This window comes from Lytechinus pictus, chromosome 4 (assembly GCF_037042905.1).
Source record: "Lytechinus pictus isolate F3 Inbred chromosome 4, Lp3.0, whole genome shotgun sequence".
NCBI lineage: Eukaryota > Metazoa > Echinodermata > Echinoidea > Temnopleuroida > Toxopneustidae > Lytechinus > Lytechinus pictus.
This window is the reverse complement of record NC_087248.1, coordinates 16,906,414-16,923,644: the sequence shown is the minus strand read 5'-3', so window position 1 is coordinate 16,923,644 and position 17,231 is coordinate 16,906,414. Positions and strand designations below refer to the sequence as shown.

General features: G+C 36.9%; 1 protein-coding gene across 1 annotated transcript in view; it reads right to left on the bottom strand.

The window, feature by feature from the left end:
• The window catches only part of LOC129258920 (dynein axonemal heavy chain 5-like), a 99,084-nt gene extending 86,117 nt beyond the window's left edge, over positions 1–12,967 (bottom strand). Inside the window, exons 1-2 of the mRNA XM_064098517.1 lie at positions 12,585–12,967; positions 11,482–11,561 (exon numbers count right to left, since the gene is read on the bottom strand). Coding sequence (XP_063954587.1) covers positions 11,482–11,561; positions 12,585–12,711 — 207 coding nt within the window. The 5' untranslated portion in view covers positions 12,712–12,967. The remainder of the gene's footprint in view (positions 1–11,481; positions 11,562–12,584) is intronic.
• Between the last annotated feature and the right edge of the window lie 4,264 nt (positions 12,968–17,231).

Genomic DNA, 17,231 nt, shown 5'->3' with positions numbered 1-17,231 from the left:
TAATCTATATAGGCAACTACAACTCATTCTGTGTCTAAAAATACATATATGTACATGGAGTATCAATGGACTGACAGTCATGCAAATTATTTGAATAGATAATTATGAAACTAGTCAAACTGCAACTCACTATGATACACTTTACAAAAACAGAGTAATACATTTATCTTCAGCTTTATATGTCTAACGTTACTACTACATGTACTTCTATTCTTGCTCTCCACCAATTTATAATTCATCCTACATAAATTTGAAAACCTGATATATGAATATAGATAGATGGAAAGAGAGGACTAAACCCATAATGAGGCAAAACAACAGAGACAAAATAAAAAAGAGAAAGGGAAAAAAAGAGGAAGAGAGAGAGAGAGAGGGGGAGAGCTGAGCAGAATGATAGCACCTGCACTATTTCCCATAACACTATCTATTCTGACACTACTATTCACCCATCGTTATGAGATGCATGCAAGTAGTGTCATTTGTACACCTCTGACAGCTGGAAAGCATGTGTTGCTAAGGCGAGGCGTCAAAACCCTAAATGCGTTCCAACGCGTGCATAGCCATTGTTCCATAATGAGAGTGTGCAAAGGAGTTCCAAGAGATTAGTACGAAGTACCGTTATATTCTACATTAAAGCTAATTTGCATAATCCGTACACGCTGGGGAACGGGGCAATTATTATCTCGATCGCTATTGGCTAATCCGCCGGAGCGTCGCACGAGAATACAATGAATAGTGCAGGTTCACATACACACACACACACACACAGCGCGCCAGCGTACACTTCACATAAAATGAGGTCAGTGTTCGGCGTGCACGTCGGATCAACATTTGCAGCGAAGCTTTGCAGAGAATGCAGTGCGTGAGGTGCGGGCGGATCTACGAGAGGGGGGAATAGGGGATGCCTGGGGCTAGCTTCCTGTACAAAGTACCAATTAAAAAAAAAAAAATCCGTGTTTACGAGAGTCGTGCAAGCAAAACGGTGGCGGATTAGGACATGCTTTTAAATTGTTTTGAGGGGCGAACGAGTGAAAATATATTTTGTATACCTTTCGTTATGAACCCCCGTTCTCCATTACGAAATGTAATTGACGAAGGGAAAGTAAAACAAAATAGAAGTCACAAACATCTCAGAATAGTTTGCGATCTATCAGGACATGTTTTAAAATTGATTTTAGGTGTCAACAAGTTAAAATATATTTGATATACCTTTCGTTGTGATCCCTTGTTCTCCGTTAAGAAATATTAAATAAGTCTTTTCTCGACGATGTTGGAAACGTAAATAAAACAGAATAGAAGTCACAAACATCTCAGATGGGTGTGCGATCTATCACAACATGTTTTAAAGCTGTTTTTAGGGGTCAACAAGTTAAAATAGGTTTGATACCTTCCGTTATGATCCCTTGTTCTCCGTTATGAAATATTAAAGATGCATTTTCTCGAAAAAGTTGGAAACGTAGATAAAACAAAATAGAAGTTGGTAGCATCTCATATTTATTGGTGATACATATTTTTCGAGGGGTCAACAAGTTAAAATAGATTTGATATACCTTTCGTTATGATCCCTTGTTGTCCGTTAAAAATATTAAATACGTCTTTTCTCGACGATGTTGGAAACGTAAATAAAACAATAGAAGTCACAAACATCTCAGATGGGTGTGCGATCTATCAGGACATGTTTTAAAATTGTTTTTAGGTGTCAACAAGTTAAATTGTATTTGATATACCTTTCGTTGTGATCCCTTGTTCTCCGTTAAGAAATATTAAATACGTCTTTTCTCGACGATGTTGGAAACGTAGATAAAACAAAATAGAAGTCACAAACATCTCAGATGGGTGTGCGATCTATCAGGACATGTTTTAAAATCGTTTTTAGGTGTCAACAAGTTAAAATAGATTTGATATACCTTTCGTTATGATCCCTTGTTCTCCGTTAAGAAATATTAAATACGTCTTTTCTCGACGATGTTGGAAACGTAAATAAAACAGAATAGAAGTCACAAACATCTCAAATTGGTGCGCGATCTATCAGGACATGTTTTAAAATTGATTTTAGGTGTCAACAAGTTAAATTATATTTGATATACCTTTCGTTGTGATCCCTTGTTCTCCGTTAAGAAATATTAAATACGTCTTTTCTCGACGATGTTGGAAACGTAGATAAAACAAAATAGAAGTCACAAACATCTCAGATGGGTGTGCGATCTATCAGGACATGTTTTAAAATTGTTTTTAGGTGTCAACAAGTTAAAATAGATTTGATATACCTTTCGTTATGATCCCTTGTTCTCCGTTAAGAAATATTAAATACGTCTTTTCTCGACGATGTTGGAAACGTAAATAAAACAATAGAAGTCACAATCATCTCAAATTGGTGCGCGATCTATCAGGACATGTTTTAAAATTGTTTTTAGGTGTCAACAAGTTAAACTACTTGAAATCCCCTTTTCATGACAGTTTATCAAAAAAATTGGCTCACGGTTTGCGTTCGCATTAATGATTAAATATATTAACTTGATGCATCATATTTATAGTTACAAAGGTGCTTGAAATGTCCAGATTTCAGGCCATAATATCATCAGATTTCGCGCCCTCATTATGCATTCATGAATATTTAAGATATTTCGGGTGATTTCATGCAACGGTCTAGAGTGGGCCATAATGTGCCTGCACTGTACATCTATAGGTCCTTGGTTGAAGTCAACGATCCTATATAACGACCCCTTGAACCTGAATTGGGTCAATTACGCCGTCTAGCACGTTTTGAGAACAATGGATGAAGGTGTGAAAATCACAAAGCAGCTAACAATAGGAAAAATCCGTTTCAATTGAAGTTATGCTATAGATTGCGTATAGCGGTTTGAATGTGAAACCCTGAACATGCTGAATGCCTCATGGTCTGTATGTTACTACTGTGTACTAGTAGGTCCATGGTTATAGACTCTATTATAGTTGCGTGCATGTCTTCTCCAAGCCGATTCATAGCTTGTCGGTGTCTTTAATGCACGTAAAATACAAATATACATGTAATCTACTAGGTCCCATTATAGGGCATTTTTAACGGAATCGCCGATGAGATAATTTTGACAAAACAAAAATGAATCACACTAATTATGCAGCAGCTATATTTCTAAACATTACACGATCAAAGAAAAGACACGGGATGATATTTATTAAATTTGTTAATGGCGGCTGGTCTTTATGATAAAAACATAGGTCTATTTTATCTTTAAGACATGAGAAAACAAATAAATCAATTATATAATTAATGTGTGTGTTTTACTTTTTACAAACGTGTATCAATCGAACATGCTGACTACATGAAGAGTGTTGAGGTCCATTACATGATTTATTGGTATTTACACCGAGTTCTCAAATAATGGTACAAGATTTTAGAAAAGAAGTTTCGAGTGTCATCTCGTGTACATCAAATCTTAGCAAATGTTAAAAAGTTTCTGAAATGTCAATACTGTGAAAGTATATGCACTTCATTAAACGTGGACATCAGCAGGGTGGTCTCCATTAAAAGGATTTTTTTTTTGCCCTGTCGATGTGTACCTCTCGATGTACGGAGGCGATCGGAGCTGCACCCCTTCCCTATTGTCAGTGAGAAAGGAAGAAAGTGATTACTCGAGATGGAGGGAGAAAAAGAGGAAGAGGATCTGTAATGGGAGGAAGAAACATAATAGAACGGTAGGGCCGGAAGGAGAGGTTGGCCATATAAAATTATGAAAACATTCAGGTCACTGTATCAAAATCAAGTTCAAGTTTATTTATTCAAAGTTTAAAAACAAACATCACATTATAATAAAAATAAATATAGGCATGCAATGCGATGTAAATGACTACAGTAAAAGTATGATATTGTTTTAATGAAATGTACTCTGGCTTCTCTTTTTTTTCTCTGTTCATTTTCCTGATCACTTCAATCTTATGTAAATATTGGCCTAGTATATATTATCAATTATCATTGATGTGTAATTTATGGCGAACATTTGATGTAAAGGATTTGTATGTGATAATTTATTTATAAAACATAAATAAGCATAGACAAATCGGTTCAAGGCCCACTGCTGCTGGTTCGTGATGTCATTCTATTGAAGGGGGGGGGGGGCGGGGTCACATCCCTTGAACAATAGATTCACAACGTAATTAAATCGACTCCCATCGACCCCTTTAAAAGCGAGAGCGGGGGCCTGGATTACATAACACTATTAATAACATAAAATACAGGATATAGATGCTAATCTACAAAATCCCCAAAAGAGAGAAAAGAATTGATATAAGGTTAAGAATTCAGACTATAGAACGGAATACCATTTACAAACACAAAATAAGCTATGCACAAAAACGTCCACCCGTATGCAATACTTTAATGAGGGTCTTCATCCATGACATGCAAAAAGTACAAAATTTCACTTCGTGTACTTCCCTTTATTTTGTGGGTACCATTTTAATCTTTTGCCCCAGTGATTAATTGATTACAGTGATTAATTTTATTATGTCACAATAAACCTAATTATGACAGTTTATGCACTCCCAAGAAATAGTGTTTACGGGCCGGTCTATCGTCTACACACAGACCACACAGACTTCGCACAGTTCGGTCAAGGCGGTACGCGTATCATTAAAGGAGAACTATATTGATTATGAATGTGGTCTTATTATATGTCAATGGAAAGGTAACGATGTGGGGATTATCAGTGGGTCATTCAAAAATAACGAAAATAATACATAAGGTGAAAATCGCCGATTAAAAAACGCTCAAAATGCCTCTCCGAAATATGCCTCGCATCGGTCTCAGCATAACATGCAGGTCCCCCAAGTCCATCTACCATCCAAGTTTGGTTGAAAAGCGACTTACGGTTGCGGAGTTAGGTGTCATAAGAGAGTCTTGCATGTAAACTTTAACGTTGACCTGAAAATGACCTTTGACCTTACCATGTGACCTCCGATTGCAGCATAACATGCAGGTCCCCCAAGTCCATCTACCATCCAAGTTTGGTTGAAAATCGACTTACGGTTGTGGAGTTATGTGTCATTAGATTTGTGACGGACGGACGACGGACGACATTTGGATCCCTAAGTCTCGCCTTCACCTCCGGTGGGCGAGACAAAAATTGGGGGCATGAACCCATGTATCTAAAAGCAAGTATCTAAAAATTTGGGCCATGCATGTTTAGGGATTTTCCAGCATAAAACCATACCCCATGTTTAGAGATCTCCCGGAGATTTCTTCCAAAAGAGCGACCCATTTCAGCGGCACATCCCCGTATACCTTATTTCGTAAGCCCCCCCCCCCCCCTCCCCTGGCTCTAATTGTATTCAAAATTTTCTGAACTCTTAAGATATTTGACTTGCACGTAATTAATTTCCTCGTAATTTTTCTCTTATGGCTCGACTGTATTGATCTTTTATTTTCACTTTGCCGATACCATAATAAGACTCGTGAAACGAAAATGTGTTGATTATCTATTATCTAAAAGTCAGATCCGACTTGAAGAGAAGCGATTATCACATAAAGGGTCGTAATCAGTCATGTGTTCATTGGAGTCAGGAAAATAGGGGGTGAGATTTGACGTAAGTGGGAGAAGTAGGTTGATGGAAAAAGGGTCAACAGAACATTTTAGCCCCCCCCTCCCTCTCTCTCGCCCTCCCCTTCTGTTGAGTGACTGATTTTTATTGTCATGTACGCGTGAAGTCCAGAGCAGAATGTTAATTTAATTAATTAATGATAATTAATTAATGATAATTGGGGCATCAACTTTTCCTATCAATCAACAATTTATCAATAAATCAACTATTTCAATGGGCAATGTAATCAATCAAACATTCAGTTTTTCAATAAAGTATTTCATAAATTATAATCAAGTCAATTTCTTGGTAATCATTCAATAAAAAGAAGAAAAAAATGACTATCAGCCACTGGTCACTTCAGTGGCAAATAAGTTTTGAATAGGCTACCATCCAGGAAGTGAGAGGGGTCTGGGAAATTGAGGGGGGGTGGAGATACATAAGAATTTTATTTGTAAAATGACAAAAAGATGATGAATGCCCTTTCAACCAAGTCTTACCATATCTCGCCCTCTCGCTTGTCACAGGTACCATCACATTACTCCGACTCACAAAACACACTGCTTAGGTCTACAAGATGAATAGGCTACACTAAATTTACAATTCCTGTTCACTCAACCATCATTCTTACAAGATTCAAAAATCATATTTGTTGGGGGAAAATCCAGCATAAGTGTTACCTTCCCCTTAAAAATCCCAAACTTAGGATTTTTTTTAAGAAGTCACCATGCAATCAAATTTTGCCTCATTGTGATGTCAACCATACGATAAATAGACATAAGGAGAAAAATTCGTCCATAATTGACATCGTATACCATTATGTTACCTGGTTATTGATCATTCGTTCTCTGTATATGAGGTTCATGGGTCGAATCTCGAACCAACTAAAGAGAGTTGCAGCTCCGTAATTAGCTTGAAGTAGAAGTTCGCCTTGGTGAGAAACACTCATGAAACTGTTCAGTCTAGGACCTACCTTTAATTTTCAAATGAAATTCAATCTCGACAAGCATGCCCCTTCCCCCACTGTCATGCCATCACAATCGCCATAATCATAATCATTGTAATCATCAAAACTAGGATTATTATCATAATTAATCTCAGCACCTTCATCACTGTCATTATCCCCGTCATCATCATAAAACATTAATCATCACCGCGGGCGGCGGAGCAGAGGATATATCCTTTGTTCATAGGGTGCATCGTTATTGTCCCCCACAGCAAAATATTATCCTCTGATCATCACTATATTGCTACCATAATCATCAATCTTGTCGTAATAAATATATATATATCGTGATCAATTACGATCATTATTACCATCACCATTATAACAACATTATAATTATTATTATCACCATTCTTGTCATTGCCATCATCGTTGGGATTACAATCATAATCATCACCATTATCATAATCAGCCATCATTACCTTTCTTTTCGATGTCATCATCACGATCATAATGTCTTTTTTTATTCACACATCATTATGTTTATAGATTAAAAAACAAAAAAATGTTATTATCGTCATCATCATTACCACCGCTTTCATCCTCATCCTCCTTATCCTTCTTCATTATCACCAACATCATTATTACCATCACCATTATATCATCCTCGATCATCATTCCGTTTTCACAAACGCTGACTACTTGTAGTAGTTCCGTCATTGGACAATGTGGTTTGGGAGGATTCATTGGGGTCAAGAAAGCACAATTAGAGATTATCAGAGATCGTTGCATAACTTCAGTTGAAACGGATTCTTCCTATTGTTAGTTGTTAATTGTAATTTTCACACCTTCTTTGTTCGCAACACGTGCGAGACGGTGTAGTTAATCGAACCCATTCAAGTCGCTCCGGGGCATTCACTTCAAAGCTTCAAAGGGACTTTAAGAGTTATCTTTCCTAAAACGAAGTAAATCAAGTGCATTGGGGTCTTGAGAATAATTTAAACAAATTCTTGACCACTACGAACTACTCAAAGAACGAATAACAAAGGAGATTAAGAACTGAACATGACTGGGAAATGGGAATGGATGAGGATTTCAATAAGTTGTATGCATAAATACGAATGCTAGTACCCATGAGCATTGGAGGATGCAGGCGGGGGGGGGGCACAGTCGGTCCATGCCCCCTTTTGAGAAGCAAAATAAAAATTTGTAATGTAAAAATGCAAGTCAATCTTCATCATTTCATAATTTCAAATCAATACTCGTTTCTTCATCATTTTGAGTTATTTTAAGAAATATACAAGTAATTTGCTCAGCCATTTCATGATATTAAGAGAAGTCATAACAAATATTGAACAATGAACATTGCTTTATCCAAGTTTCCATCCTCATGATTTTGCGTTCCTAATGCCTCGGTCATATTTGCTCTACGGCGGCCGTACGGTGAGTCGGAAACACCTGTTTTATCCATTTTTATTCAGACCACGTGTTTGTAGCTATTACAAAAAAAAATGTTAAAACGGTTGTTTTTTACTCGCCGCACGGCCGTCATAGAGCAAAAATGACCGAGGTAAGGTCAGGGAATGTTGCAGGAGTTCACCCCCCCCCCTCCACTTAGATAAATAAAAAATTGCTTGTAATTTTTTTGTTATGAAAAGACCTAATGGGGGGGGGGGAGTGAAAACCTCTGTCAAATTTTCATTGAACTCGAACTCTACCTTTCAAAAATTCTGCGTACGCTACTGCAAAAGCTAGAGCTATTGGAGCTATACGTAGCGTAAAGATACTTTTGTTTCATAGCGGCAAAGCTCTGCCTCAAGTACCTTGTATTGTGTATGCTTGCGCGCACATGGTATCTATTAAACTGATATTAAGCGTGCGGGTATACCGCAAGAACGATACTGAGTCGTGACTAAACTTTTCTGAGGACTAATTTGGAGGAATCACGTACAAGTGACAATGCGGCCGTATTTGTCAGCGCTTTTGGATAGGCACGGTTGTAGTCACATCTTCAGGAGCGAACAGAGCTCTGCAAGCTGATTCAGTGGGTCCAGCGCCTGTAGACGTTGTGCGCGGTCGCCGCGGTTGATCGAACGCTTTGACGGATCGCACTTTACTTCCGCTGGTAGCCAAAACAAAATTTATTTCCCTTTCCATCTTTGTCAGGAATTTACGGGAATTATATACATATTTTTGGAATCTCACATCATCAGGTACTAATACCTTGGTCACATTTGCTCTAGGGCGGCCGTACGGCGAGTCGAATGCAGCCGTTTTATTCATTTTTATACAAACCACATTATGTAGCTCGTACATAAAATGTTAAAACGGCCGTTATTGACTCGCCGTACGGCCGCCGTATAGCAAATGTGACGAAGGTGTAAGCATGAATAAGCGATTCGCCGGAGCAAAATTTTTGCGTCCAGGTTCTTGTCCCTTTGAATACTTGTCACGCCTTCCAACCAATTAATTACGGCACACATCGTCATTCATTATACTAGTAGTTGCACCCTCACAACATTTCACGGCAAACAATTGAGGTAAGGAACTTCTCTACACGCGCCAATAAATTCCTCTAGGCTTGCCAGCCCAATGCCCGGGAACAATAGAAGTGCCAGAACGCGACTGCACGGGCTCGTTATGTCACTCCGCGATGATCGCAAGGGTGCTCTATTGATATGCAAATTCAACCTCATTAACTTCGTGGCGTGCAAGCCCGTGCATGAAAAGTAATGAGGGCGTGCAAACGCGTTTGCACACCCCTCCCGGATATTGACGTCCCGCCTAAGGAAGCTATCTGGTCGTTATGGATCATATGAAATATCAACAATACTATAAAAGTACCTTCAAGTTCAACTAAAAAGAAAAAAAAATGACCTACAATGATCGATGCATGACATGCTTCACCCATATGGAATAATTTATAAACACTGTAAAGTAGTGTACAACATATTAACCGCAGATCTAATGTCTAAACCTGTACTGTACAGCATAATACTGCAATCAATCAATATTTTCAAAGCCTTCAGCCATGCACCCCCAAAGTATTACATTGCACATGTATGTCAAAGTCAATAAAAATCAGCCCCAGGAGATATGGTATGAATAGAAATTGCATGATTAAAAGCAATTAGTATAGAGAGCAATAATGAGTATGTATTTTGCCAATTGCCATCAAGCATTTATAGAAATGAGAACAGAAAGCCATGAAGAAAAATTTTCTTAATAAAATTCATTATTTGGAATACAATTGAGTTCCATCAATTTTCATCAAACAAAAGAATAATTGACATTTCTGTAACAGTGTATTGCATGATAATGTAAATGGGAGGAGGGTGGAGCTAATAATTTGGTGGAATGAGAATATTGAGCTGGATGTGACAATTTTCATTTTTCTTTTAGCATTCATGCATTGCAGACGCAGTGGAATAACTGCGGGGGAAAGTCTAACATACTTGGCGTCTGGCTCTGACAAAATCACTAGTGTGCCCGTGTAGGTCTCCACCAGGCTGCAGTGATATGGATACACGAGCACCCTTCTGTGACCCTTGACCCTAGAGAATAGGGTGAAAGGTCATTACACGACTATACATACAAAACAAACATTTAACCATCCATGCTATTTTGAAATGGGTACAAACTTTAGACAAACACATAAACAACAATGAGACAATTTGTCAGACTACCATCAGTACAAAGATTTCTTTAGAAATGTACAACATACAGGGAACGTTACATCTAAAGAATATTTATGCTAGCAAATATTTTAAACAAAATAATCAAAGGAGACTAACAATCTTAGAATAATCAATCAACACATTGCATACAACACTGGGGAAGTGCCAGTAAGTCCTCATGCTAGTACTAAATAGGCCAATATATTGATCACTGAGAGGTGATCACAAATGCACTCTGCAATCTGAAGTCATTAGAGTAGATCTATAAAATAAAATAAATTTTGTCCAACTTTCTAAAGCACATACATGTACATGTACCTGTATGTGCATAATTTAGGGATCAGTTTGTATGTGAGCTATAGAGACTATTCAAATATTGACCGTCTTCCCCACAGCCTATGGCTGTATCAAATGAGCTAATGGTTGCCCAATGAGAAATGTCTATTGACCGAGTATCCAGCAACTGTACACCTTAGTGTCCAAACAATGGAGTCTAAACAAACAAGTCAATATTTGAACCTTGATCAAGTCTGAAATCAATGGGGCATGATAAAAAAAATATATATTCAATTGTTACAGTTCCTGAAGACAATAAATTTGCATTATTTTCCTCATCAGCTCATTCAAATGTACATAATTTTATCAATTGTATAAAAGAAATTACGAAGGAGCAAAACCTGCAAATTTTACATCCTATTAAAGTTGTGTTCTGTTTAAAATGGGGATGTGGAGTAAAATTCTTTACTATGTAATAGGCCTACATGTATGTAGTTTTACAGTACACCAATCAAAAATTAAAAAAACATAAGGTCTAAAAACCATAACAAAGCACTAGAAAAAAAAAATACAACTTGTGAATTTAAAAACTTGTGAAACACTTTGTACAGTACATGTAGCCTAAATATTGTTACACAAGAGGGTTTCATGATAAACGGCAACAGTCAGCAAAGTGCAAGTGCTTTTATAGTTTGACATTAGATTCAACTTACCGGGCCTTTGTTTGCATGCTGACATTTAAACAAAAAAAGAAAATATTAAACTCATTAATTTTCATCACACAAATTCTCAAGTGGCCTTAATTCAAATTGGTTGAATATTAATAATACTGAAAGTACTTGGGCAAGAATCAAATGTCTCCAAGAAGATAGAATACAGTGCTGCATAAAGAGTCTTCAACTAGGATCTGAAAATCTAAAGGAGATTTTCACTGCCTTTTTGCTGTTGACAATTTATGATTTCTGTGTAACTTTTATGTCAGTATAAGTTGTTTTTTATTCTACTTACTGCTGGTCCTGCTCCTCTGCGCGCTGGGGCAGCACCAGGCTTCTTCTTATCCTGTTGCTTTGGTTCTGCATCTTTCTCAGCTGTAATGAAAATAAAATATACACTAGTAAAAAATTGGCTTTCATGTTGACTTGTTCAGGGGAAAAGAGCTCACTTTTAACTGAACTTCTGAAGACCCACCAGTAATTCAGTCATTGATGCAAAGCAGGAAGAAAAGAGGTCAAAGGACCCTTCATAGTACTAAGAAAGTAAGACTGAATTTCTAAAAAATCTTGTTTCTTCAGAGTTTTTTTTAATAAACATTTTTCAGCCCTCTTATCACTGGCAGATCCAGGGGGGGCACAGGGGGCACGTGCCCCCCCCCCCCCTTTGAGAAGCAAAGTTAAAATTTGTAATGTAAAAATGCCATTAAAACAGAGGTGTGACCCCTCTTTTGTAATTGAAGACCTTTTTTTTTTTTTTTGCTTGTCAGATTTTTTCGGGTACGAAATATCCTTAATTTGTGGTTGAAAAAACTTTTTTTTGCTTGTCATACTTTCAAAAACTTTGTAATGTAATCAATCAATGATTCATAAATTGTTTGACAGTAATGTAAGAAAATATTAGGCCTATAAACCTTCGGTTCACAATAAATCATTGGTGCTATTTTCATGTAGATCTATGTGTTGAGAAAATCTCAACTCAAGCAAAAAAGGAGTGTGGACATCACACTTCAAAGACAAAGTCATCATACATATTTTATTAGGACAGTTGAAAAATGGAACATGAAAAATTTATCTGTCAATATTTCCCTCATCTGAAATGGTCTACCTTAAAATTACATCTAACACATTTGACCAACTCTCCTTCATAAACTGTTGTCGTTGATTTTGTTTATCTTCTTATTTTCAGACATCATACGGTACTGATTTTCCAACAGGCAACACTCAACAGTTTTGCTTATTTTAAACTTAAAAAACTCATATTTTACCAACCTTGTAATAACCTAAGGATATCATCCCATTTTCCAACCTCCCCTACAAAATTAACCAAATTAATTTACTTCCATACATGTAGATTTGTTTTACTTTTATTAGCAATTTTTGTATGTAACTTCAACTCACGTTTCGAGGTGCTAATCAAAGGAGGCGCAACTTCTTGATCCGGTTTCGGAGAATCAGCCTTATTTGCCTCTTTCTCACTCGGTCCTCCATCTGTGGCAGTGGTGGCTGCCTGTTCTGTATCTGCCATCGTTGACAATTTACAAAATGAAACTGTCTCTAACTAATATAACACATAAATATGCATTATTTTTCTGAAAATGTTAATCACAAGTTCCGATGCGATACGTTTCGCAGGTTAATGTTTTGTTGACACACAGGGCCGCTAGAATTCGTCGGTAATTCTTCAAAGTCTTCGCCTGTGCGGTCGGGCGCAAGTTACGCTGCAAACCGGTAGCTCAGCTAGCTCGCTCGTCGTATCGGCCAGACAGACCTTATTGATATGCAAATTGATTGGGTCCATCAACAAAACTTATATTCTTCCGCCGACTTCCCAACATCTTTCAGAGTGAAAGGCAGAATAAAAACAATTTATTTACATAAAATGTAATCAGTGTACGTAAAAATACATGTAAATTAGGTTGATGATAATTTTGTGACTGTGCTAATCAGCAAAGAGGTAATTTTATACCATTGATTTGGTGTTATATTTCATGCGTAGTACCCACATTGCCGAATCGATGTATCATTCCGCAGAAAGTTACGGTCGTCATGGTTGCGAAGTACGCCAAGCGGATTTCTCGTAACAGGTGTAAATTACATCGTTCGTGGTCCCCATAGTCCAGTCAATCTAGCCAGAATAGGGGGGTAACCCACCACTAATTGCAACACGAGATATTCCACTGAAATGCTTTCCAGGAACGTCCCCTAAACAACATACTAAAAGTCCCAAGAAATCCAAGCAGTGGAAATTTATGAAATTTGCATATTATGCAAATTAGCCATGAAAAATTAGAAAAAAGGGAAATAATCCAGAGATTACAAATTAAATGTCCAAAACATTTTAATTTGAATGGAAATTCATGATAAATAACTGAATTCAATGTTTTTAATCAAAAGTGCAAAAATTTCTACCTCATTTGCATATTATGCAAATAAGCATCCTTATATGGAAAAAATGTCAAGATATTGTGATTTTTCTCATATAGACTTCTTGAAAACATTTCATTAATGTTGACAATAATATGCTACTATATCACTAAGCATGAGAATTCATCCCAATGCCTGAAAATTAATTTGCATATTATGCAAATTAGCCATTAAAAAAATAGAAAATGAGGAAATTAATCCAAAGATTACAAATTAAATGTCCACAGCAAGTTATTTTGAACAAAAGTTCATGATGTATAAATAAGTTCAATGTCTATTAAAAAAGCAAGCAAATCTGCCTCATTGTATCCTTATATGGAAAATGTCAAGAAATTTTGATTTTTATCACATTGACTGCAGTGAAAACATTTCAGTTTTTCAAATTAATATGCTGCTATCACTAAGCATTCAAATCTATCCTAATATGATTTATATTCAAGGAAAAATACTTGAAATATGTTTTTCGCTTCCTAAGCGTTAGTCTGACAAGATGATGGGATTGGCAAGAACAAAGCACAGTTTTTGAATTGGTGTGTAGTTTGTTAGAGTTGACAACCCTTTCTTATATGGATGGGAACGACTTAGACTTTCTTGAAATTTCACCGCATAAACATGATAAAGGGAGGCCAGGAAAAGCAAACTTATGGCAGGTAAGATCTGATGAGTAGTCTCATTAAGAAGTGCAGCAGAGATTCCGTCTGGCCTAGTAGCTTCATGCAGGTTGTTTTCTTTAACAATTTCTTCAGTAGTCTGGCTACACCTGCTTGACTAAACAATATGTTATCTGGCCATATCTGGGTCAGGACTGGGTCCCAGGACTTCAGCGTCATCATCATCATGATCAGTGGTGAATACTAAGACTAAAAATCTTTGCCTTCCTTTAATAATGATATTCCAATGTAGTCATAGCTATTGATATTAAGGGCTCCCAACATGCTAATTGTTACAGCCTGGATCATTGTCAATCCGGTCAACAAATTATGTATTATAGGCTTGTCTACAAACCCTCTTATGGTCCTCTTTAATGCATTGTAGCAATTCTGAGCTTTACCTTACTGATGCTTTTGGAGCTCTAAAATGTGCAAGCCTTCCTAGCCTTTCTCTAAAACTTTTGACATCTTCCGACACAACTTATGTCCATTGTCCCATTAAGGCAACTTGTGTCGGAAGAAGACATGGTTAACGGTGTGTTCATGTTAAAGTCCTCTTGATTGGCATTCAGTCTCTTATGCTCGACTTGTCGGATTTCAGTATGTACAGAGAGTTGTATGATTGTCCAAAGTACATCTGCATGACACTATTAAAGTCAGCATTCCTCCAGAAGAACATCCTTAGTCGTACCATAAAATGTTTATTCCTCTGGATAACCTCACAGTATACCCATGAGTAGCACATTGTGGCAAATAAATCCTGGAAGTTGTACACACTGTCTAATCAATGTTGGATGGTATTTGATGGTGATGTTAAGGGTGTTCCATTACGTTGTGTCCTCTTGTTGGAAATGCAATAATCTGGCTTAGTCCTCCATCTGGTTTGTTCATTGTCTCACTGAGGAATTTCTGTTTACCATAAATATCAGGAAATTTATATTATTATTTTCATACGACTTACTTAGAAACTATAGCTTTAATATTTGGAGTTGGTTGCCATAGGAGATTTATCAAAGAGGAAAGAACAGAAAATGGATGCTTCATCATGAAGCAGCAACTGGATTCAGCAAGAACGTCTTATCTCGATTCCTGTATCTGAAAAATAATGCACTTTAAGCCTTCATCATGAATTTATGAATGGCTTTCATGTCGCTCGTATAGGCAAATGCCTATTGTTACTCTTATTAAGCATGCCCAGAGATCTTGTGATCCAAGCAAGTACTCATATACACCACCAAGACAAGTGATGATGATGATGATGATAGGTTCTTGTAAAGCGCCGGTGTCCACCTCAGCTGGGCACTCATGGCGCTTGCTCAAAAATAGGAAATATCTCACAAATTCCAATGTCTTCAAACAGTGCTTAGGATCATCATTCAGTTCAAGTACTGTCCTAGTAATGCTACAATTGAGTTATTCTTGTCTTGGGATAATGTTGGAGTGGGGAACAGAAAAGTCTTCAGGTAAGACTCAAAAGTTGATTGGGTCTCTGCTCTCCTGATAAATTGGGGAAGGCTATTCCACAGCTTTGGTCCAGAGATGTAGAAGGCTCTGTCACCCCAGGTTGTGTGGCTGAGAGATTCCCTCAGCAATGCTTGAGCTGCTGATCTGAGACTGCGTGTTGGTCTATGCTGAGATAAGAGCTCTGAGATGTAGGGTGGAGATTTATCATTAAGCGCTTTAAATACAAGGACCCCAAGTTTATAAGCTAATTGATGTGCTACAAGGACCAAATATTCGAAGCTAATGGGCTTTTATTTGTACGGGTGTGACATCTTGTGCTGATCACTTGGCAATCCAGAAGTTGCTAGCGTGGACTATACTCGCAAGAAACGCAAAGTCTCTATATAAAAAGTCAAGAAGAGAGCAAGACTTAGATGGAAATAATGAAGCATTCAAGCAGTGGGATCCATGTAGAATGGACTCATCATTGTACAATATGAGTGGGGTAACTGCTCGTGACAAAAGTCAATATCAACCAAGCAAGAAGTGTAGGGAAGGTCATCATGGTTAATACATATAATCTACATGGAATTTTAGAGGAAAGTATCACTTACGTGTGTTTCCTTGAATATTTATAACATGTCAGATGCTTATTTGCATAATATGTAAATTACACTTCAGATATGAAGCTGATTATTAATGTATTTACCATTCTTAGTGATCACATCATATTGATCTAGACTGAAATGTTTTCATGACTGTTTTTGTGAGAAAACTCAATATTTCTGGATTTTTTTTCCATATAAAGATGATCATATATATGCAAATGAGGTAGATTTATTTACGATTTTTTTTTATTTAAAAAATAAATAAAATTGTAAAACTTATCATGGGGCTTCAGTTCAATTCGTATTGATTTCTGCACTTGATTTCCAATATTTTGATTATTTTCGTTATTTGTAATTTATTATGGCTAATTTGCATACAATCCAAATTTTGTGATTTTCCTATAGGCTTGTATATTTAAAGGAGAAATATATTGATTATGAATATGGCCTTATTATATATAAGTGGAAAGGTAATGATGTGAGGATTACCATTTGGTCATTCAAAAATAACGAAAATAATATATAAGGTGGAAATCGCCAATTAAAAAGCGCTAAAATGCCTCTCCGAAATAAGCCTCGCATCGGTCTCTGAATTGACTCGAATTTGATGACGTGCATGAGTGTACGAGAGGCGTGATTGGCTCTCCCACGTCAAGCTCCACTTGCATGCAAAACCTGTTGCGAGGGTACGTTTTCTCCACACTGTCACTGAATACTTCGATTACAAAATGAAAGAAAACCCAGAAGTTTATCTAGATTTGGATTTTCAAATTGATGATTATGAAGATGAAGAGAATGATGATAAAGTTTCTAGCTCTAGAACAATAAAGTGACGTGGATGGTACTATTTTTTAAGTTACGATAAAACATTTTTTAAAGCAAAGTAAACAATCAAAAACACATGGCTAGCTTGCTCGCCT